General features: G+C 34.3%; 1 protein-coding gene across 3 annotated transcripts in view; it reads left to right on the forward strand.

The window, feature by feature from the left end:
- Positions 1-17792, forward strand: part of LOC138713166 (medium-chain specific acyl-CoA dehydrogenase, mitochondrial-like) — a 632224-nt gene that overhangs the window by 587301 nt on the left and 27131 nt on the right. For 2 of the 3 annotated variants that reach the window (XM_069845008.1, XM_069845009.1), the window contains exons 3-4: positions 11820-11913; positions 16669-16836. In XM_069845008.1, coding sequence (XP_069701109.1) covers positions 11904-11913; positions 16669-16836 — 178 coding nt within the window. In that variant the 5' untranslated portion in view covers positions 11820-11903. Of the gene's footprint in view, positions 1-1281; positions 1873-11819; positions 11914-16668; positions 16837-17792 lie in introns of those variants that run through there. The other variant, XM_069845010.1, reaches the window with a different exon arrangement.

Genomic DNA, 17792 nt, shown 5'->3' on the forward strand with positions numbered 1-17792 from the left:
TCGTATGATGAAGTAGAATATCTGCATGGAAATATCATTTGTACTTCGGTACATTGAAATAAAATAATATATGAAATATATAGGCCTACCATTTTAACTTCTACTTATCTACAGTTAAATATTTCATCTTTGGAAGAAATAGCACTAAATTTTTTGAGAGATTCATTGCATATAGTAAATTATCATTTATAAAATCATATAAATGAACAATAAAAAATGACCCAGTTAGAGATAGCTACTCTTTTAATTTATAGCCACCTCGATTAAATAAATAAATTATGATAATAAAAATTAATATTCAGAGAAAAAACTCTATAATTAAGAAATTAAATTGTCTTTTTATTGATTGATCATTAGGTAACTTTAATGGTTACCCTTTAAAAAAGGGCAGCTACCCAACATTTTGGGGGTCTCTCTCAGCAGTAAATAAATCAGATACAGCAGAACCCCGATTATCCGTCACCCTATTAACCGATTGTTGGATAATCTGTCTGTCATTCTCTCCTATTTTTGTTGCAGAAAAAGTATTGAATAGTGCACAGTACATTGGTACGTATTTTTTTATAGAGAGTGATATTACAAGCCTTTGCCCTTACACATTATGATGTACTGTTCGAGTGACCTGTTTAATTTCTCTGCAAAACATCTTTCAGAAGTGCCAAAAGAATACATGTTGTGCTAAGTATCGAAGAGAAGTGCATATAATTGAGTGGTTTAGGAAAAGAGAAACTGTGGTTCATCTCACATCGGAATACGAGATTAGAGTTAACTGTGCGAGATTTAATAAAAATCAAGGATAAAGTGTATAAATTACTTAAAGCTATAACATGAGACCTATACTTTTCCCATCTTCCCACGGAAATCCATCATAGGAAGTTTCCGTGAGTCTTAGAAACCCGTCATTGACATTCATTAATACATTCATTCATAGTATTTTGTCACTGCAAACCCAGCATTCTCCAATCGTTCCTATTTTCTGCCTCCCTCTTAGTCTCCGCATATGATCCATATATCTTAATGCCATCTATTATTTGATATCTTCTTCTGCCCCGAAATTTTCTCCCTTTCACCATTCCTTCCAGTGAATCCTTCAATAGATAGTTTCTTCTCAGCCAGTGACCCAGCCAATTCCTTTTTCTCTTCGTGATCAGTTTCAGCATTATTCTTTCTTCACTCACTCTTTCCAACAGAGCTATTATACTTAAAACTTCTGATCCACTAACTAATGTGTTAAAACACATGACCACTGAGAAAATTACGAAACTGCATTATGCAACATGAAAATCTTCTATGGTACGTATTATCCGATTCTTTCGATTAACCGTTCAGCCTACCCCTTTCATTACCACGGATAATAGAGGTTCTACTGTAATGTATTTGTGTGATTATTAGTATAAGATTTCAGTTCTTGCCATCACCCAGTCTAAACATACAAGGCGCGTCCATAAAGTAACTTTCCCACTCGTCCCACAGCTAGCAAACCATATGATGCGCAAAGCGACTGCGTGTACGTGATAGAGGAATGTCCTGGCATGGCATATGCGCTAGCAGAACTTCCCGAGTGCTCTCAGTAGTTTCGTTGCATTGGTTGAAGATGGACGCTTCTATTGCAGCTCCCACTGACTGTGAAGTGTGGTCAGTGATAAAGTTTTTGAATGCACAGGGCATAGCGCCGATTGAAATTGATCGTCAGCTGTGCCAGGTCTATGGGCCTAACGTCATGAGCAAGCAGATGGTGCGTTGCTCCACAAGGTCGTCTGTGTGATGGTTGGCCTCCCACTGCACTCCTCGTCATGCACATTTTAGCGTCCTGCTAAAAATTGTCTACACCACTGTTTTAAGAGCTGTTTAATCACCGTGATAAAATCACAGGTCAGTGATTTTCTGCTCATCACTAAATTTTAATTGTGAGGAAGACAATGGACTATTTTCTTGATAGACTGGGATATTTTTTGGCCATGAATGGTTCTCATTTTGAGCATCTGTTGTAAAGTTTGGTTAGTGATAGTGTTTTGTTTAGTTTTAAGGCCTACTCAGCATGATTTTACGTACTTATTTGTCTCAAGTTTGAAGTTCATGAAACAAGTTTAATAAATAGTTAAAAGACACGAAACGGATGAATGGGTAAAATTTATACACATTTACATATAAAATTTAATGGAAATTCAGAATATGTAAATTTTAATATTATTTATTTATTTATGTTATTTATTTATTTATTTATTTAACCTGGTAGAGATAAGGCCATAAGGCATTCTCTTCCCCTCTACCAGGGAATTACAACTACAATATTAAGAATACAATTACAATTATAATTACAATTAATATTAAATTTACAAATACAATAAAAATCAAAGTACTAAAAGATTAACTGATTAATAAAAGCTAGACAGTTTATTGTAAAAGTTAAGAAGAGAGAAGCATTTCTTTTATTGATTAAGTAAAAATTAAACCTACTCTACGCAGTAAGAAAATGCTTAATAAGTTTGCTTTTGAACACTACTAAACTCCGACAGTCTCTGATGTCACTGGGTAGGGTATTCCACAAGCGCGAGAGCGAGATTGTGTATGATGATGAATACGATGATGTCTTATGTGTGGTATGGCAAGTATGCGGCTATTTTGCGTGCGTGTGAAGAGATTATGATATGATGACAGGTAACTGAAACGGGAGGCAAGGTAGGTAGGTGTAGAAGTGTGAAGGACTTGGAAAAGGAGAACAAGAGAATGAAAATTTCTACGTTCGTTAAGCCGTAGCCAGTTTAGAGTTTGGAAGGATGGGGTAATGTGGTCAGCACGACGGACATCGCAGACGAAGCGAACACAAGAATTATGAACACGTAATTTTTGCGACTGGTTGACATTGAGGTCAGTCAGTAGAAAATCACAATAATCGAAGTGGGGCATTACTAGTGTTTCCACTAGTATTTTCTTGAGTGATAGTGGAAGGAATTTTCGAATGCTGTTTAAGGAATGTAGTATGGAAAGCACCTTTTTGGTAATATGGGTTACTTGGTTATTCCAGTTTACATGCGTATCAAAGTAAACTGTAAGGTTTTTAACACAGGAAGCAAAAGGGATTATTGCGTCATAAGGTGCCATTTAAAAAAATAAAGTTTACTGCCACATTCTGTATGCCTGAATAACTTTTTTCGAACACTTGTATCATATTGTATGGTTTATCTCTTATGATGTTTTGTATGAAACTTTTTTTGTAAAATTAAAAATTAGCCTAAGAAGTTATTAGTAGACATCGGATTTTTAGGCACTAAAAATTGCAGTTTTAGGCGCCTAAAATAAGCTCAAAATTTGTAAAATTAGGCTCTATTTTAATGAAAATAGGCATTTTAGGCACATCAAGGTATCATACTTATTTCTTTCACTGAAAGTTTTAGTTATACACTAAAATACCCACAAAAAAGTATGTTTAAACATTAAAAAAGAATACTATATTATATTTATAAACAGAGCTGCACAAATTTAATATATTGAAACTAATGAAATAATGGTTATTGATATCAAGATTACTCATTTTAAGTTATTGAAATTCAGTTCCATGCTCAGACTTTATTGTAATTATCTGCACAGTACACCACCAGAATTTTTTCTAAATTCTCCACAGTTAACCTTTGCCTTTTGTCACTGAGAATCATTTTGAAAGCAGAAAAACTTCTTTCAACCGAAACTGATGTGAGAGGCGCAAATTTTAAATTAGGTACAATAGAAACATCAATACTTACTGGAACATTTACACTTTCTCCCGATATCACTCTTGATACTTTTTCCAACAATGAAAATCCTACATTCTTATTTAATACGTTGTCCCACTTATTTTTAACTTTTTCCCAGTTTCGCCCAAAGCAGAATGTATGTTCACTTGAGCTTCCTTTACTATTGCTATTTGGCTACAAAGAGATTGTTTTTCACGTTCTAATTGTTCAATGCTTGCAGGTATGAAAGAAAACTTTGATGTTATGTAGGCAATATCGTTTTTCACTCGTGAGTCATTCAGACAATCTTTCACTGCTTTCACACACGCTGCACTATCAGTTTCAGGTAATTTATCAATAACTGTGACCACTTCTTTAAAATACTTAGAATAATACACCACTGACTGAATCCAGGTTCCCCATCGTGTAACAACCGGCTGAGGTGCGAGTGGGATATCTGGAAAGTTCTCTCTGAATATTGAAATCCTGGATGGGGCTTTACAAAAACATTTTTTTGTGTTAGAAATAAACGAATTGACAAGAGGAAATTCATTCCGGATTGTTTCAGAAACCCTGTGAAGGCCATGTGCTAGACAGGTTACATGCGTGAGGTTAGGATAAAATGTTTTAAGAAGTGGAGCTGCAGCAACCATGTATGAGGCAGCATCAGTACAAAACAACAAACTTTAGAATCGTCTATATTACCTGAGTATAAAGACTGTAGGCCTTTATTTACAAAATAAGCAATGGCTTGGCTATTCACTTTCGAAAGTTCCTTAACACATACGAGGTGTGGAATCGAAGGTCCATCAGGACTAAGTTTTCCTACTACCATATTTGCTATATACCTATTCATAGGATCTGAGGTTTCATCCACAGAGACCCATATGTAAGAATCACCTATATCCTCCCGAATGGAAGCTAAAGTTTCATTGTATATTCTGTCTAAGTAATTTTTTCTTAGGGTCGACTCAGATGGGATATTTTGTTTGCAGTATTTTTGTAAAAACTGTCTTAAAACCGGATTTTCAATTGCATTCCAGGGAATGTTAGCAGCAACAAACGCTCTGGTTAAATCAGCATAGAAATTGCTGCTGAGATTGGATGAAGTAGGCTGTGTTAGTAAAGTTTGTTGCAGTTGATTTTTCTGCTGAGCTTTAGCCTTATGAGCCGCTCCTCGCACATGCTGCTTTAGGTGGCACTTCTTTTCTTGCGAAATCTAAAAATGTAAAGTAAACTGAATTAAAATAAAATCCTAATTGTTGTATTGCCGTATTTCTATCACAAAGTTAGTGGGTTCGAACAATCAAAATTTTAATGACCTGCAAATACTTTAACTATCGGAATTTAAAAGGTTAAAGTGTAGTGGTCTTAAAAAGAATTATACCTCAGGATAGCTCAGTCAATGTATAAATATTATAGGCCTACTCATTAAAATTAATAGAATTTATATATTTCAACTATTGTTACATACCTGTTTGCTACAAATCTTGCAGAATATTATTTTTCCATCATAAGTGAATTCTGAATATTCTGTTAGCCATTGCCGGATCAATGTAGATTTTGCACTTATATTTTTCGGCATTATCGCGTTAAACTTCACAGGAAAACGTCCTACCGCTCAAAACTTCTCAACACAAATAAGGTGAGGGAAAGAGCAACTGTTAACGAGCATTCAAATGAACCGTTGTTATTGAGATTCAATTGGACAAAAATACAAAGTTCCACTTATTGTTGCATTTCCTGGTAGTGTTAACACTAGGAGGGCCATTCTTTTAAATATTTTGTAACGGTTTACCCTACTAATTCGCAGTTTTACGACTTTTCATAAATATTTCAAAAACACTCTTTCTCCAAAAATTGTGATTTTATGACACTCTGAAGGGCAGTACAGCTAATCGGTTTCAGACCGAAAACAGTCATTTTTATAGTATAGTATATCTCTGAATCGGTAGCAGCACATGTGATTGTTGCCTGCTTCAAAACTAAGGTTGGTTCTTTGTCGGCATTCATGCCTCCAAACATGTTAAATTCGGTGAAATCTATTGCGAGTGTCGTGAGATTCAAAACATTTTGTTTCCTTTATCAATGGTTTCATGGCCGGTGTGAAGCAAACTTTCCACTTTTTAAATGCCTTAAATTTCGCAGTGAATGCATGTATAAATTATAAAAAGTAAGAGTAAAATGCGAAACTTTACAGTGAGTTAGGCATTTTTAGGCGAATATTAACAAATTAGGCTCTAATAACCGTTTTAGGGCATTTTAGGGCACTATAAAACTCTTTGAATACCTTTCAATTTCCATGAAACACAAATATTAATAATTATTTTTACTTTTCTCCTAAAGAAACAAAATAGGCATTTGCCCTAGAATCCGATGTCTGGTTATTAGCAATATTTCATATGGTAGTTATTGTTCAACTTGTATGTATGTATGTACAATGTATAAACGAGTAATGGAGGAAGATAACATAAATAAATGTCATCAAGAATTCTTGACGCATGTCAAAAACTTGAAAACTCGTCATAAATTTGTCATAGAAACAGCGAAATGTGTATACTGTTCTATTTTAATACGTGTTGCGTTTGCAGGATATATTAGAGCTTTACGCAGAACGACCTGTGGGAAGCATTATCCTCCCAAGCTCATGCTGAGGAGCTTTTGGCTTCACATGTAACAATAAAAGACTTTAATAACAGGCCACTTCTGAATTGGTACACAGTAACGTTCCGGGGCCGGAACAATTTTTCCCTTGAAATTATTCAAATCTGCTTTACAGGGAGCTTCACCTGAAAGACTAGATTTGCATAATATATACGTTACTGTGTATGTTAACAGAAAACCACAATTCCAAGTCACACAGAGATTGTGTGCACTCGTTGTGGGTCTCTGGCGTTTCGTCAGCCCACACAAGTTGTGTGGATTTAAAGGGAAAAGTTGAGTCGGTGTCGGGTGGAGTTCCCGGGTAGCTCAGTGGTAGAGCGCTGGTACGTACAACCAGAGGTCCCGGGATCGATACCCGGCCCCGGAACAATTTTTCCCTTGAAATGATTCAAATCTGCTTTGCAGGGAGCTTCACCTGAAAGACTAGATTTGCAAGCCAAAGTAGGTTACGGTGCTGATACCAATTTCTTAATATTGCAGTTGTGTTTTAAACGTTAATACCATAATAAAGAGTTAAGAAGGAATATTCACATAAATTCCTTAGCAGTACAACTATACTGGTGAAACATATCATTCATAAAGAAAGTAATATCCATTGAGTATGACATGATAAGTTGGAATTGATATTGATGGTATCTTTAACCTTATATCAAGGAACTAATCAAAACAATATTATAGTAAAGATCAAAGTTACCTATGAATATGTGTTATGTGTAACTAATATTGCATAACAAAACTCTTATCGCATTCTGCTTTTAAGGTGATATTGGTGAGCAAATTGCTATCATCAGAATATTAAATTATTTTCTCGAAATGTGCTGAAGCTATAGAGCTGACATTTTTACAACACATGGGCACATATATTTTGCTTATGATGTAACAGTAGTTGCTTTGTTAATTCATTTCCTTACAAACATTTTCCATGCGAATATTTTCAAAATTTGTAATACACTATCTTCAGTAATACGTATTTACACTATATTACATTTACGAAAACAATGTTTCAATATCTATAAGGCTACCGGTACTAAATAAATAGATCTATATCTGAAAATTTCACTTTTCTATAAAAAAAAATTTGAGAAAATATTTCCTTCGAATAAAAAGAAAACAAAGTTGTAAAAAATGAGCATTAAAATTAAAGCATACATTCTTTTAATGCACTTATACTTCTCAGGCAAATCTAAAAATTAAAACTGATACAGTTTTAATAAGTTTTCTTCCCTTTATCCATTGAATCAGTGCTGGCCATCCCTGAATATAACTCGACCAAGCGGCATATACCACCTCTTTCGTCTGTCTCTTTCCTTTCCGCTATAAAGCACTCAGGCTCTCCTGGGCTCTAAAGCGCGCGCTTGCGCCTATGGGCATCAATTAACATGATTGCCTATGCATTAGCAACCCCCCCCCTTCCTTCGCTCGCATTTTCAATTACCTTATTTATGATATAGAAACTGACACACTGCCTGGACAAACATTGGTAATAAGGAACTGTTATGATAGTGTTCTAAGATTAATTACCTAATAACTCATTGTACCAGTAATGTTTTAAAACTCATAATAACTTAAGTCAGTATTTGATAAACACTGTGGCTGCAACATTTTCTAACATTTCCAGTAGAAATGGCGTTGACTTCGCAGGTAATTTCATTTACTGAAATGAAAACATGTTCAATAATAAAATTATAATTATAATATTATTTCAGATATATTTTCCAATAGCTAATATTGTACTGTAGGAATTCTAATAAGTAATATTATTTATACGTTAATTCTAGTTTATATTTCAAAACTTAAAGAAAGCTTTTAATAGAAAAAGAAGCATCTTCTGTGCTGACCTCTGGAAGAACTAATGAAGAGATTAGTGAAGTGCTTTGTGTGGAGTGTGGTATTGTATGGAGCAGAAACATGAAAATACGATCAAGTGAAGAGAAGCGACTAAAAGCATTTGAAATGTGGATATGAAGAAGGATGGAGCGTGTGAAATGGACAGACAGAATAAGAAATGAAGCTGTGTTTGAAAGAATGGGTGAAGAAAGAATGATGCTGAAACTGATCAGGAAGAGAAAAGGGGATTGGTTGGGTCAGTGGCTGAGAAGAAACTGCCTACTGAAGAATGTATTGGAAGGAATGGTGAACGGGAGAAGAGTTCGGGACAGAAGAAGATATCAGATGATAGATACTGAGATATATGTATCATATACGAAGAGTAAGAGGAAGGCAGAAAATAGGAAAGATTGAAGAATGATGGGTTTGCAGTTCGGGGCAGAAGAAGATATCAGATGATAGACGACATTAAGATGATGATGATAATAATAATAATAATAATAATAATAATAATAATAATAATACACTGTTACATACATGCCCATCTTGGAATCAGGCCAAAAAGGGAAAAACACTGGAGGAGGGGAGTTCAATCCAGTGCTGTGGATTGGACTTTGGCGTAGCTCAATGGTGAGAGCGCTTGGTATGTAGAACCAAGGATCTGGGTTCGATCCCGGGGCCGGGGAGAATTTTTCTCCTCTAATATCTATACTAATAATAAATCTGTAGCCAAAATTTTTCTGGTAATTTTCTATTTTCCAAAAATAATTGGTGTTAACATGTATAATTAATCATCCTGAAACCGAAAATCGCTTTTTTTTTTATTTTTGTTTGTATGTCTGTCTGTCTGTCTGTCTGTCTGTCTGTCTGGATGTTTGTTACCTTTTCACGTGATAATGGCTGAACCGATTTATATGAAAATTGGAATATAAATTAAGTTCGTTGTAACTTAGATTTTAGGCTATATGGCATTCAAAATACTTTATTTAAAAGGGGGGTTATAAGGGGGCTTGAATTAAATAAATCGAAATATCTCCGTTATTATTAATTTTCATGAAAAATATTATATCACAAAAGTTTCTTTAAAAATGATTTCCGATAAGTTTTATTCTATACAAAATTTTGATAGGAGTGATATTTAATGAGATAAATGAGTTTTAAAATTAAGATAACAACGCCATCTAAGTCGCTGTAATGAAATAAAAAAAATGACTTCGTCTATAAGGGGCCTTGGGCAACAACAATTGGAAGCTATTAAACATAGCCTACAGAGAATGTTTCTGTGTTTGTATGAAGTAATATCGGAAGCTAAATTAACTGATTTATATAATTAATTATTATTTCACCATTGGAAAGTGTAGTTTCCCTAGATGTACATAATGCTATAATGTTATTACAGTAACTTCTGACTGAATCCAGGACAGGTAAGATTAAAATAGCTTCTTATGCATAGAAAACTTGATAGGCTATTCTGTATGTTCATTTCCTGCATTTCTTAAAATAATGTTTATGAACACATTCATTTTCATCTCAGAGAATTAACGATTGGTGTTAACACGTATAATTATTCATCCTGTGACCGAAAATTGCTTTTTTGAAATTTTGGATTGTATGTCTCTGTCTGTCCGGATGTTTGTTACCTATTCACGCGATAATGGCTGAACGGATTTCGATGAAAATTGGAATATAAATTAAGTTCGTTGTAAGTTAGATTTTAGGCTATATGGCATTCAAAATACTTTATTTAAAAGGGGGGCTATAAGGGGGCCTGAATTAAATAAATCGAAATATCTCGCTTATTATTGATTTTTGTGAAAAATGTTACATAACAAAAGTTTCTTTAAAAATGATTTCCGATACGTTTCATTCCAAGCAAAATTTTGATGGGACCAAAGTGCACCAGAAACGGATGTTCTCTGAACCAAATGATCTTATTTTAATTATTTGCATGTAATAACAATTAAGAAACATATTAAAGGAATTATCATTGCACTAAATGGGTGGTCTCTGGAGCAAAATGATCGCATTTTAATTATTTAAATATAATTTAAATTAAGTGACATATTAAACGATTTATCCTTCTATCAAACACGAATGTTCCCTGGATCAGATGTCCTATTTTAATTATGTAATTACTTTATATTTATTTCTAACAAGTGCAGCGGAGTGCACGGGTACAGCTAGTTAAATAATAATTAATAATTCTTTATTACGTATGGGCGTGAATACAAGTATTAATCATTGTCAGAATATAGTGTAATATCAAAATGTAATAAAATTGATTAATAAAAGAAGAAACATAAACATGGACACAATATAACTAAATATAATTCTTAAAATTTTGCTTATAATTGACAGAATAATCGATATATTTATAAACATACAGTAAATATAACTGCAGTATAATAGAAATGCAGTAGCTCTTCTAGTCTATATGGGCATTTTTCTATCAAGTATTTTTTTAGTTTCAGGTTAAAAGTATTATCCTGTACAATTTTTAGATGTTTGTGTAATCTGTTATATAGGATTATGGCTATGATATATGGACATTCTTCTGTTGCCGCTTTGTTTATGCTCTCTCTCTATTATAGTTTGTGTATCCTCTTATATTACAGTATTTATTTATTTATTTATTTATTTATTTATTTATTTAACCTGGTAGAGATAAGGCCATCAGGCCTTCTCTTCCCCTCTACCAGGGGATTACAACTACAATATTAAGAATACAATTACAATTATAATTAATATTAAATTTACAGATACAATAAAAATCAAAGTACTAAAAGATTAACTGTTTTATAAAAGCTAGACAGTTTATTGTAAAAGTTAAGAAGAGAGAAGCATTTCTTTTATTGATTAAGTAAAAATTAAACCTACTCTACGCAGTAAGAAATTGCTTAATAAGCTTGATTTTGAACGCTACTAAATTCCGACAGTCTGTGATGTCACTGGGTAGGGTATTCCACAAGCGCGAGAGCAAGATTGTGTATGATGATGAATACGATGATGTCTTATGTGTTGGTATGGCTAGTATGCGGCTATTTTGCGTGCGTGTGAAGAGATTATGATATGATGAGAGGTAACTGAAACGGGAGGCAAGGTCGGTAGGTGTAGGTGTATATGAATATAGTTCTCTATTTACTGGGTAATAACTTTTTTTAACTAATGTTACTACTTTAAAAGCATAAATACCTATACAGAGACTAAGAGGAAGGCAGAAAATAGGAAAGATTGGAGAATGCTGGGTTTGCAGTGAAAGATCTGCCATTTGGCAGAGACCTAACAAGAAATGTTTCTCAAGCATGATTTACTAAAGTCGAAAACTTAATTAAATAATAATTTTGAACAGCAGTTTAATCATGCCGAAGATCTTTTAATGAGACAGTAGTATTTAAATGTGTTTTAATTACCGGTACCTTTTATGCTCAAAAACTGGTTTAAAATCACTTTTCATCAGACATGATCTAGATCTGTCTTTTTTTTTTCTCAACATTTTTATGTTGTTTGCTAATACTCTTGGCTTTGGATGTCCTCCATTTGCTGCCCTAGCCTTTTTATTACACATAATAATTATCTACAGTATAATATACCATAATTAAATATATACATATGTTGCAGTTTATTAAAAGAGCCCTTCGTCCTAGTTTACGTGCTCTTTCAAGTCTATCTTGCCATGAAACTGCTGAGAGGAGGCAAAGTGGAATGTGGTTTGGTGAGTATTAATGTAAGATACGTTGTAAGAATCTGTAAAGTAATTTATTCTTCTGTTACCCATAAAATTTATCATACAGAAGAAATATAATATAATATAGCCTATAATGAATGACCTATGTGATGATATTATTAATTTTTGATCCTACAGGATTCTCTGTTATGTTTATTATTTATTAATAACGAAGAAAAATTGTCGACCAACAGTACTTAAAGGGAAAAAACCAAAATAGATGAGTTCGATCCATGCTGTGGATTGGGCCTTGGCGTAGCTCAGTGGTAGAGCACTCAGTACGTAGAACTGGAGGTCCTGGGTTCGATCCCCAGCGCTGGAGCAAATTTTTCTCTGTTATCAATACTTACTTACTTACTTATGGCTTTTAAGGAACCCAGACGTTCATTGCCACCCTCACATAAACCCGCCACCAGTCCCTATCCTGAGCAAGATTAATCCAGTCTCTACAATCATATCCCACCTCCTTCAAATCCATTTTTATATTATCCTCCCATCTACATCTCGGCCTCCCCAATGGTCTTTCTCCCTCCAGCCTCCCAATTAACACTATATGGATTTCTGGATTTGCCCATACGTGCTACGTGTCCTGTCCATCTCAAACATCTGGATTTAAATCCATTTTTATATTATCCTCCCATCTACATTTCGGCCTCCCCAATGGTCTTTCTCCCTCCAGCCTCCCAATTAACACTATATGGATTTCTGGATTTGCCCATACGTGCTACATGTCCTGTCCATCTCAAACATCTGGATTTAAATCCATTTTTATATTATCCTCCCATCTACATTTCGGCCTCCCCAATGGTCTTTCTCCCTCCAGCCTCCCAATTAACACTATATGGATTTCTGGATTTGCCCATACGTGCTACGTGTCCTGTCCATCTCAAACATCTGGATTTAAATCCATTTTTATATTATCCTCCCATCTACATTTCGGCCTCCCCAATGGTCTTTCTCCCTCCAGCCTCCCAATTAACACTATATGGATTTCTGGATTTGCCCATACGTGCTACATGTCCTGTCCATCTCAAACATCTGGATTTAATTCCATTTTTATATTATCCTCCCATCTACATTTCGGCCTCCCCAATGGTCTTTCTCCCTCCAGCCTCCCAATTAACACTATATGGATTTCTGGATTTGCCCATACGTGCTACATGTCCTGTCCATCTCAAACTTCTATTTATTTATTTATTTATTTAAATTTAAATATACAGAATAAAGAAGAATATAATTACAAAACAAACAAGAGAAATAGAAATAAAATAATACAAGCAATATAAAAAGAAGATACAGTAGTATTAACAAAATTTGAGACAGAATGAACAGCGCTCGTGCTCGGTCGCAGTTCAGATATAATATTAAAATAAAAAATAATAATAATAATAAAAATAAATAAGTAAAATAAAATAGGAACTAAAATATAATTACAGCAGCAATGGAATTATATAATATAATATTAACACTAGAGAAGAATAATATCGCACGTGAAAAGTAGGACTAATATATATTTCAAAATTATAGAATACAAATATAATATAGGTTGATTAATTCATACACATAGGCTATAAATTTATTTAATCAAATTGAAGATATTAACACGTTTCTAATTTTCTTGTTATATGTTAGTGGGTTACATGTTAGAAGTTCTGGGTGTAATTTAGTTAAAGCATTGTACAACCGAGGGCCAAAATTTATGCTATGCTTTAGACCAGCAGATGTGAGACATTTAGGTTCTACTAATCTTGAATTAATATTTTCGTCCTGTGTCATAATTGTGTGTCTGTAATACAAACTTATTACGATTTTTATGATAAAATTTTAACAGCGTATACTTATAAATTTGTTCAATATTAAATACATTAAATTCAGAATAAATTAATTTAGTTGGATAATCGAAACGTTTCTTCAAACAAATTTTAATTATTCGTTTTTGTAGTAAATTTAACGGACTAAGATTAATTTTTGTACTTTCACCCCAAACAATTATACCATATTGAATGATCTGGATTTAATGTTCCTAATTATATCAGGTGAATACAATACGTGCAGTTCTGAGTTGTGCAACTTTCTTCATTCTCGTGGAGTAACGGTCAGCGCGTCTGGCCGCGAAACCAGGTGGCCCGGGTTCGAATCCTGGTCGGGGCAAGTTACCTGGTTGAGGGTTTTTTCGGGCTTTTCCCTCAACCCAATACGCGCAAATGCTGGGTAACTTTCTGTGCTGGACCCCGGACTCATTTCACTGGCATTATCACCTTCATATCATTCAGACGCTAAATAACCTAGATGTTGATACAGCATCGTAAAATAACCCAATAAAATAAAAAATAAAAATTCTTCATTCTCCTGTAACTTCAGCCCTCTTAGCGCCAAATATTTTTCTAAGTACCTTATTCTCGAACACCCTTAACCTCTGTTCCTCTGTCAAAGTGAGAGTCCAAGTTTCACAACCATAAAGAACAACCGGTCATATAACTGTTTTATAAATTCTAACTTTCAGCTTTTTTGAGAGCAAACTGGATGATAAAAGCTTCTCAACCGAATAATAACGGGAATTTCCCATATTTATTCTGCATTTAATTTCCTCCCGAGTGTCATTTATATTTGTTACTGTTGCTCCAAGATATTTGAAATTTTCCACCTTTTCAAAGGATAAATTTCCAATTTTTTATATTTTCGGAATATGTATGATAAGTCTTTCTTGTGTTAAATTTTAACGTACCTTGTTAACATGTTTCGACCTATTTTGGGTCATCTTCATGGTTTATATTTTCATTTCGTACAATATTCTTGTCACGAGACATAATCATATACTTTGTCTTTTCGGGATTTACTTCCAAACATATCACTTTACTTGCTTCAGGTGAAATTCCCGTGTTTTATCTAATAGTTTGTGGATTTTCTCCTAACATATTCACGTCATCCGCATAGACAAGCAGCTGATGTAACCCGTTCAATTCCAAACCCTCTCTGTTATCCTGTACTTTCCTATATTCTGGAGCAAATTTAAAAAGTAAAGGTGATAGTGCATTTTTTCGCTTTAGCCCACAGTGAATTGGAGAAGCATCAGACAGAAACTGGCTTATACAGTCTCTGCTGTACATTTCACTGAGACTCATTTTAATTAATCTAAGTAGTTTTTTGGGAATACCAAATTCAATAAGAATATCATATAAAACTTCTCCCTTAATTGAATCATATGCCTTTTTGAAATCTATGAATAACTGATGTATTGTACCCTTGTACTCTCATTTTTTCTCTCTGTTATTAATATATATTATATTATATTATATTATATTATATTATATTATATTATATTATATTAGGGGGGGAAAGAAACTGGCCACCTTACCCCATTATCTCCTGGCCTAGTTGCCTCATAAGTGATGCCTTCTTGGTATCACTTGTAAGGTTCAGACCTTTCTTCGGACAGTTGACTAAACAACAACAGATGTAGTGTAGTGTGTCCTTGACAAGCAACAATAAATGCATGCAGTGACTCAGCTAAGAAAAAATACAGTTTATTGCCATTCACTGGGACTCATTGTATTATTATCAGTGGCGGCTCGTGGGTATTGAATTAAGGGGGGCTGCATACAAAAATAAACCAAGGAACTTACTTTTTTAAAGATTAGTTCCATGCGCCTTATCTTGTAAGTTGTGTTTAAATGAGACAGGCTCATGTTAGTAGATTTACTGGCATTTAAAAGAATCCTGCTGACAAAATTCTGGCACACCGGCAACGCTGATATAACCCCTGCTGTTGCGAGTGTCGTTAAATAAACCATAATTTAATTTTTTATACGCAGATTTGAACCTTAGAAATATCTAACTGGCGATGTTGTAGTTGGTTGTATAATATATAAATGAAAAAAAAAAAAAAACTGAGCCAGAAATTGAATTCAGGATATTCAAGAGTACGCACCAGGGCGCTTGCCTCATTTATTGTGATATTAGATGTTTCAGATTCCATTATGGTTTGAAAACATTCTAGCAATGGCTCCTTCTTCTCATGAACAACATTTACTCTTCTTATTTTAAATCCATCTTGTTGCCCCAGCTGATGGAATTGTCTTTGAAACACATTAATCTAATACAGACTGTGTGGAAATCGAGAGAAGAAAGCAGGGATACTGGATAAATTAGCCAAAAATATGCGAGGCTTTGTATTTTGTTTAGCGGCTCTTTCCATTATGAGATTCAACTGATGGGCACTTAATTTCACATTTCTCCTGAATTGTTAAGGTACTGAACTGAATAGACTGTAAATATTGTACAGAATTAAACATTTTTGCACTTGTTATACTCACAACATTAAAGAAATTGTATTTAAAACTGTGCGCTACTGACAAGCTGCTGCAAATTTTGCAGCGCCTGGAAAAACTGGATTCATGGCAAGGGGAAGGAGGGAGGAGGGGTAAAACTAACGCGCAAAGCATCCGAGACGAGACTGGCAGCTCCAGGGGAGGAAGTGGCTTCACCCATAGTCCTTGTCTCTCGTTTCGCTCTGGCAGCACCAGGGGAGGAAGTGACTTTACTAACGATTGCGTGCATGTCATTGAGAGCGAAATTTAAAAAAAAATTCGAGCCGCTAAATAGAGACCGTATAATAAATGTTTTTCACAACATAAAACGAGACAAGAACCACAAATGTCTGGGGGTGCTGCAGCTCCGCAGCCCCTCTTCGAAAGCCGCCCCTGATTATTATTATTAATGTTTTCTGAAATGGTTTTGATGCAGCCCTCAGTGACACACAGAAAGAGCTGCAGGATTTGGCGAGAAAATTTGCAAGAGAAGAGATCATGCCAAAGGCTGCAGAATATGACCGCACAATGGAATACCCATGGGACATCGTCAAGAAGGCCTGGGAACTAGGACTTATAAATATACACATACCTCAACATTACGGTGAGGGAACTGACGAATTCCTTTCATAATCAGTATTGTAATTTTAGTTGGTAGTTTATTGCCTTACCCCCTTCCTCATCTTCATCGTCATTCTCCTGACCCATTCCCTACACTACACTTACATTCACCCTAGTACACGATGTAACTCTCCACAGGTACACATCATGAATAGTGTGGCCCGCCGAAATGGTGTGCAACTTGAAAATGGCAAGAGTTCAAAGATGTAGTAGAGTAGCGCAATCAGCTAGTTAGCCGCCACTGTTATTTCAGTTCAACACATTTGAGATAGAGATATTTAAAGTTAAACTCAGATATTTTTAATTTTAAGGGGAGGCAGAGGTGAATATTTCAAAATTCACAAAATTTATCCGATTTATTTAAAATTGATCATGGATACTAAGTATGTTGTTAGTAATGGACATACCAAGTTTCAACTTTCGAAGTACAATAGTTCTGTAAATATTAATAATTTTATAAAACTTTATATCATTTGATATAAAATGCTCCATGCACCATATTGTAAGAAATTTTCAAATTTTTTTTTTATTTATATGTTCAGAGAAGGTATATAAATAATGATAAGTATTAGTTTATTATGGGAATAATATAGTAATACAGTTATCTTGGTTTTAATTTCATACTTTTAAGGGCACAAAATCAAAAACTAACATCGGAATATCAAAATAAAGATAATAAAAATGGAAAAAACCTAATTTTCATTTTTTCTTCAGTTTTGTTCGAAAATTTCACCTCTGCCTCCCCTTAAGGTCAAAAACTTCAAAAGGATCTTCATATATTTTAGAACATACTAATGTACAAAAACTCCATTTAATGGTTATTACAGCATAAATATGCATTTAAGAGTTCAATACATTCCTTCCTGTTCATTACAAATTACAGGTCATACCTGGCTAGACTTGGAGAATAAAAGCCATATATACAGTGGCGGCTCATGG

This window comes from Periplaneta americana, chromosome 14 (genome assembly GCF_040183065.1).
Source record: "Periplaneta americana isolate PAMFEO1 chromosome 14, P.americana_PAMFEO1_priV1, whole genome shotgun sequence".
Lineage (NCBI taxonomy): Eukaryota > Metazoa > Arthropoda > Insecta > Blattodea > Blattidae > Periplaneta > Periplaneta americana.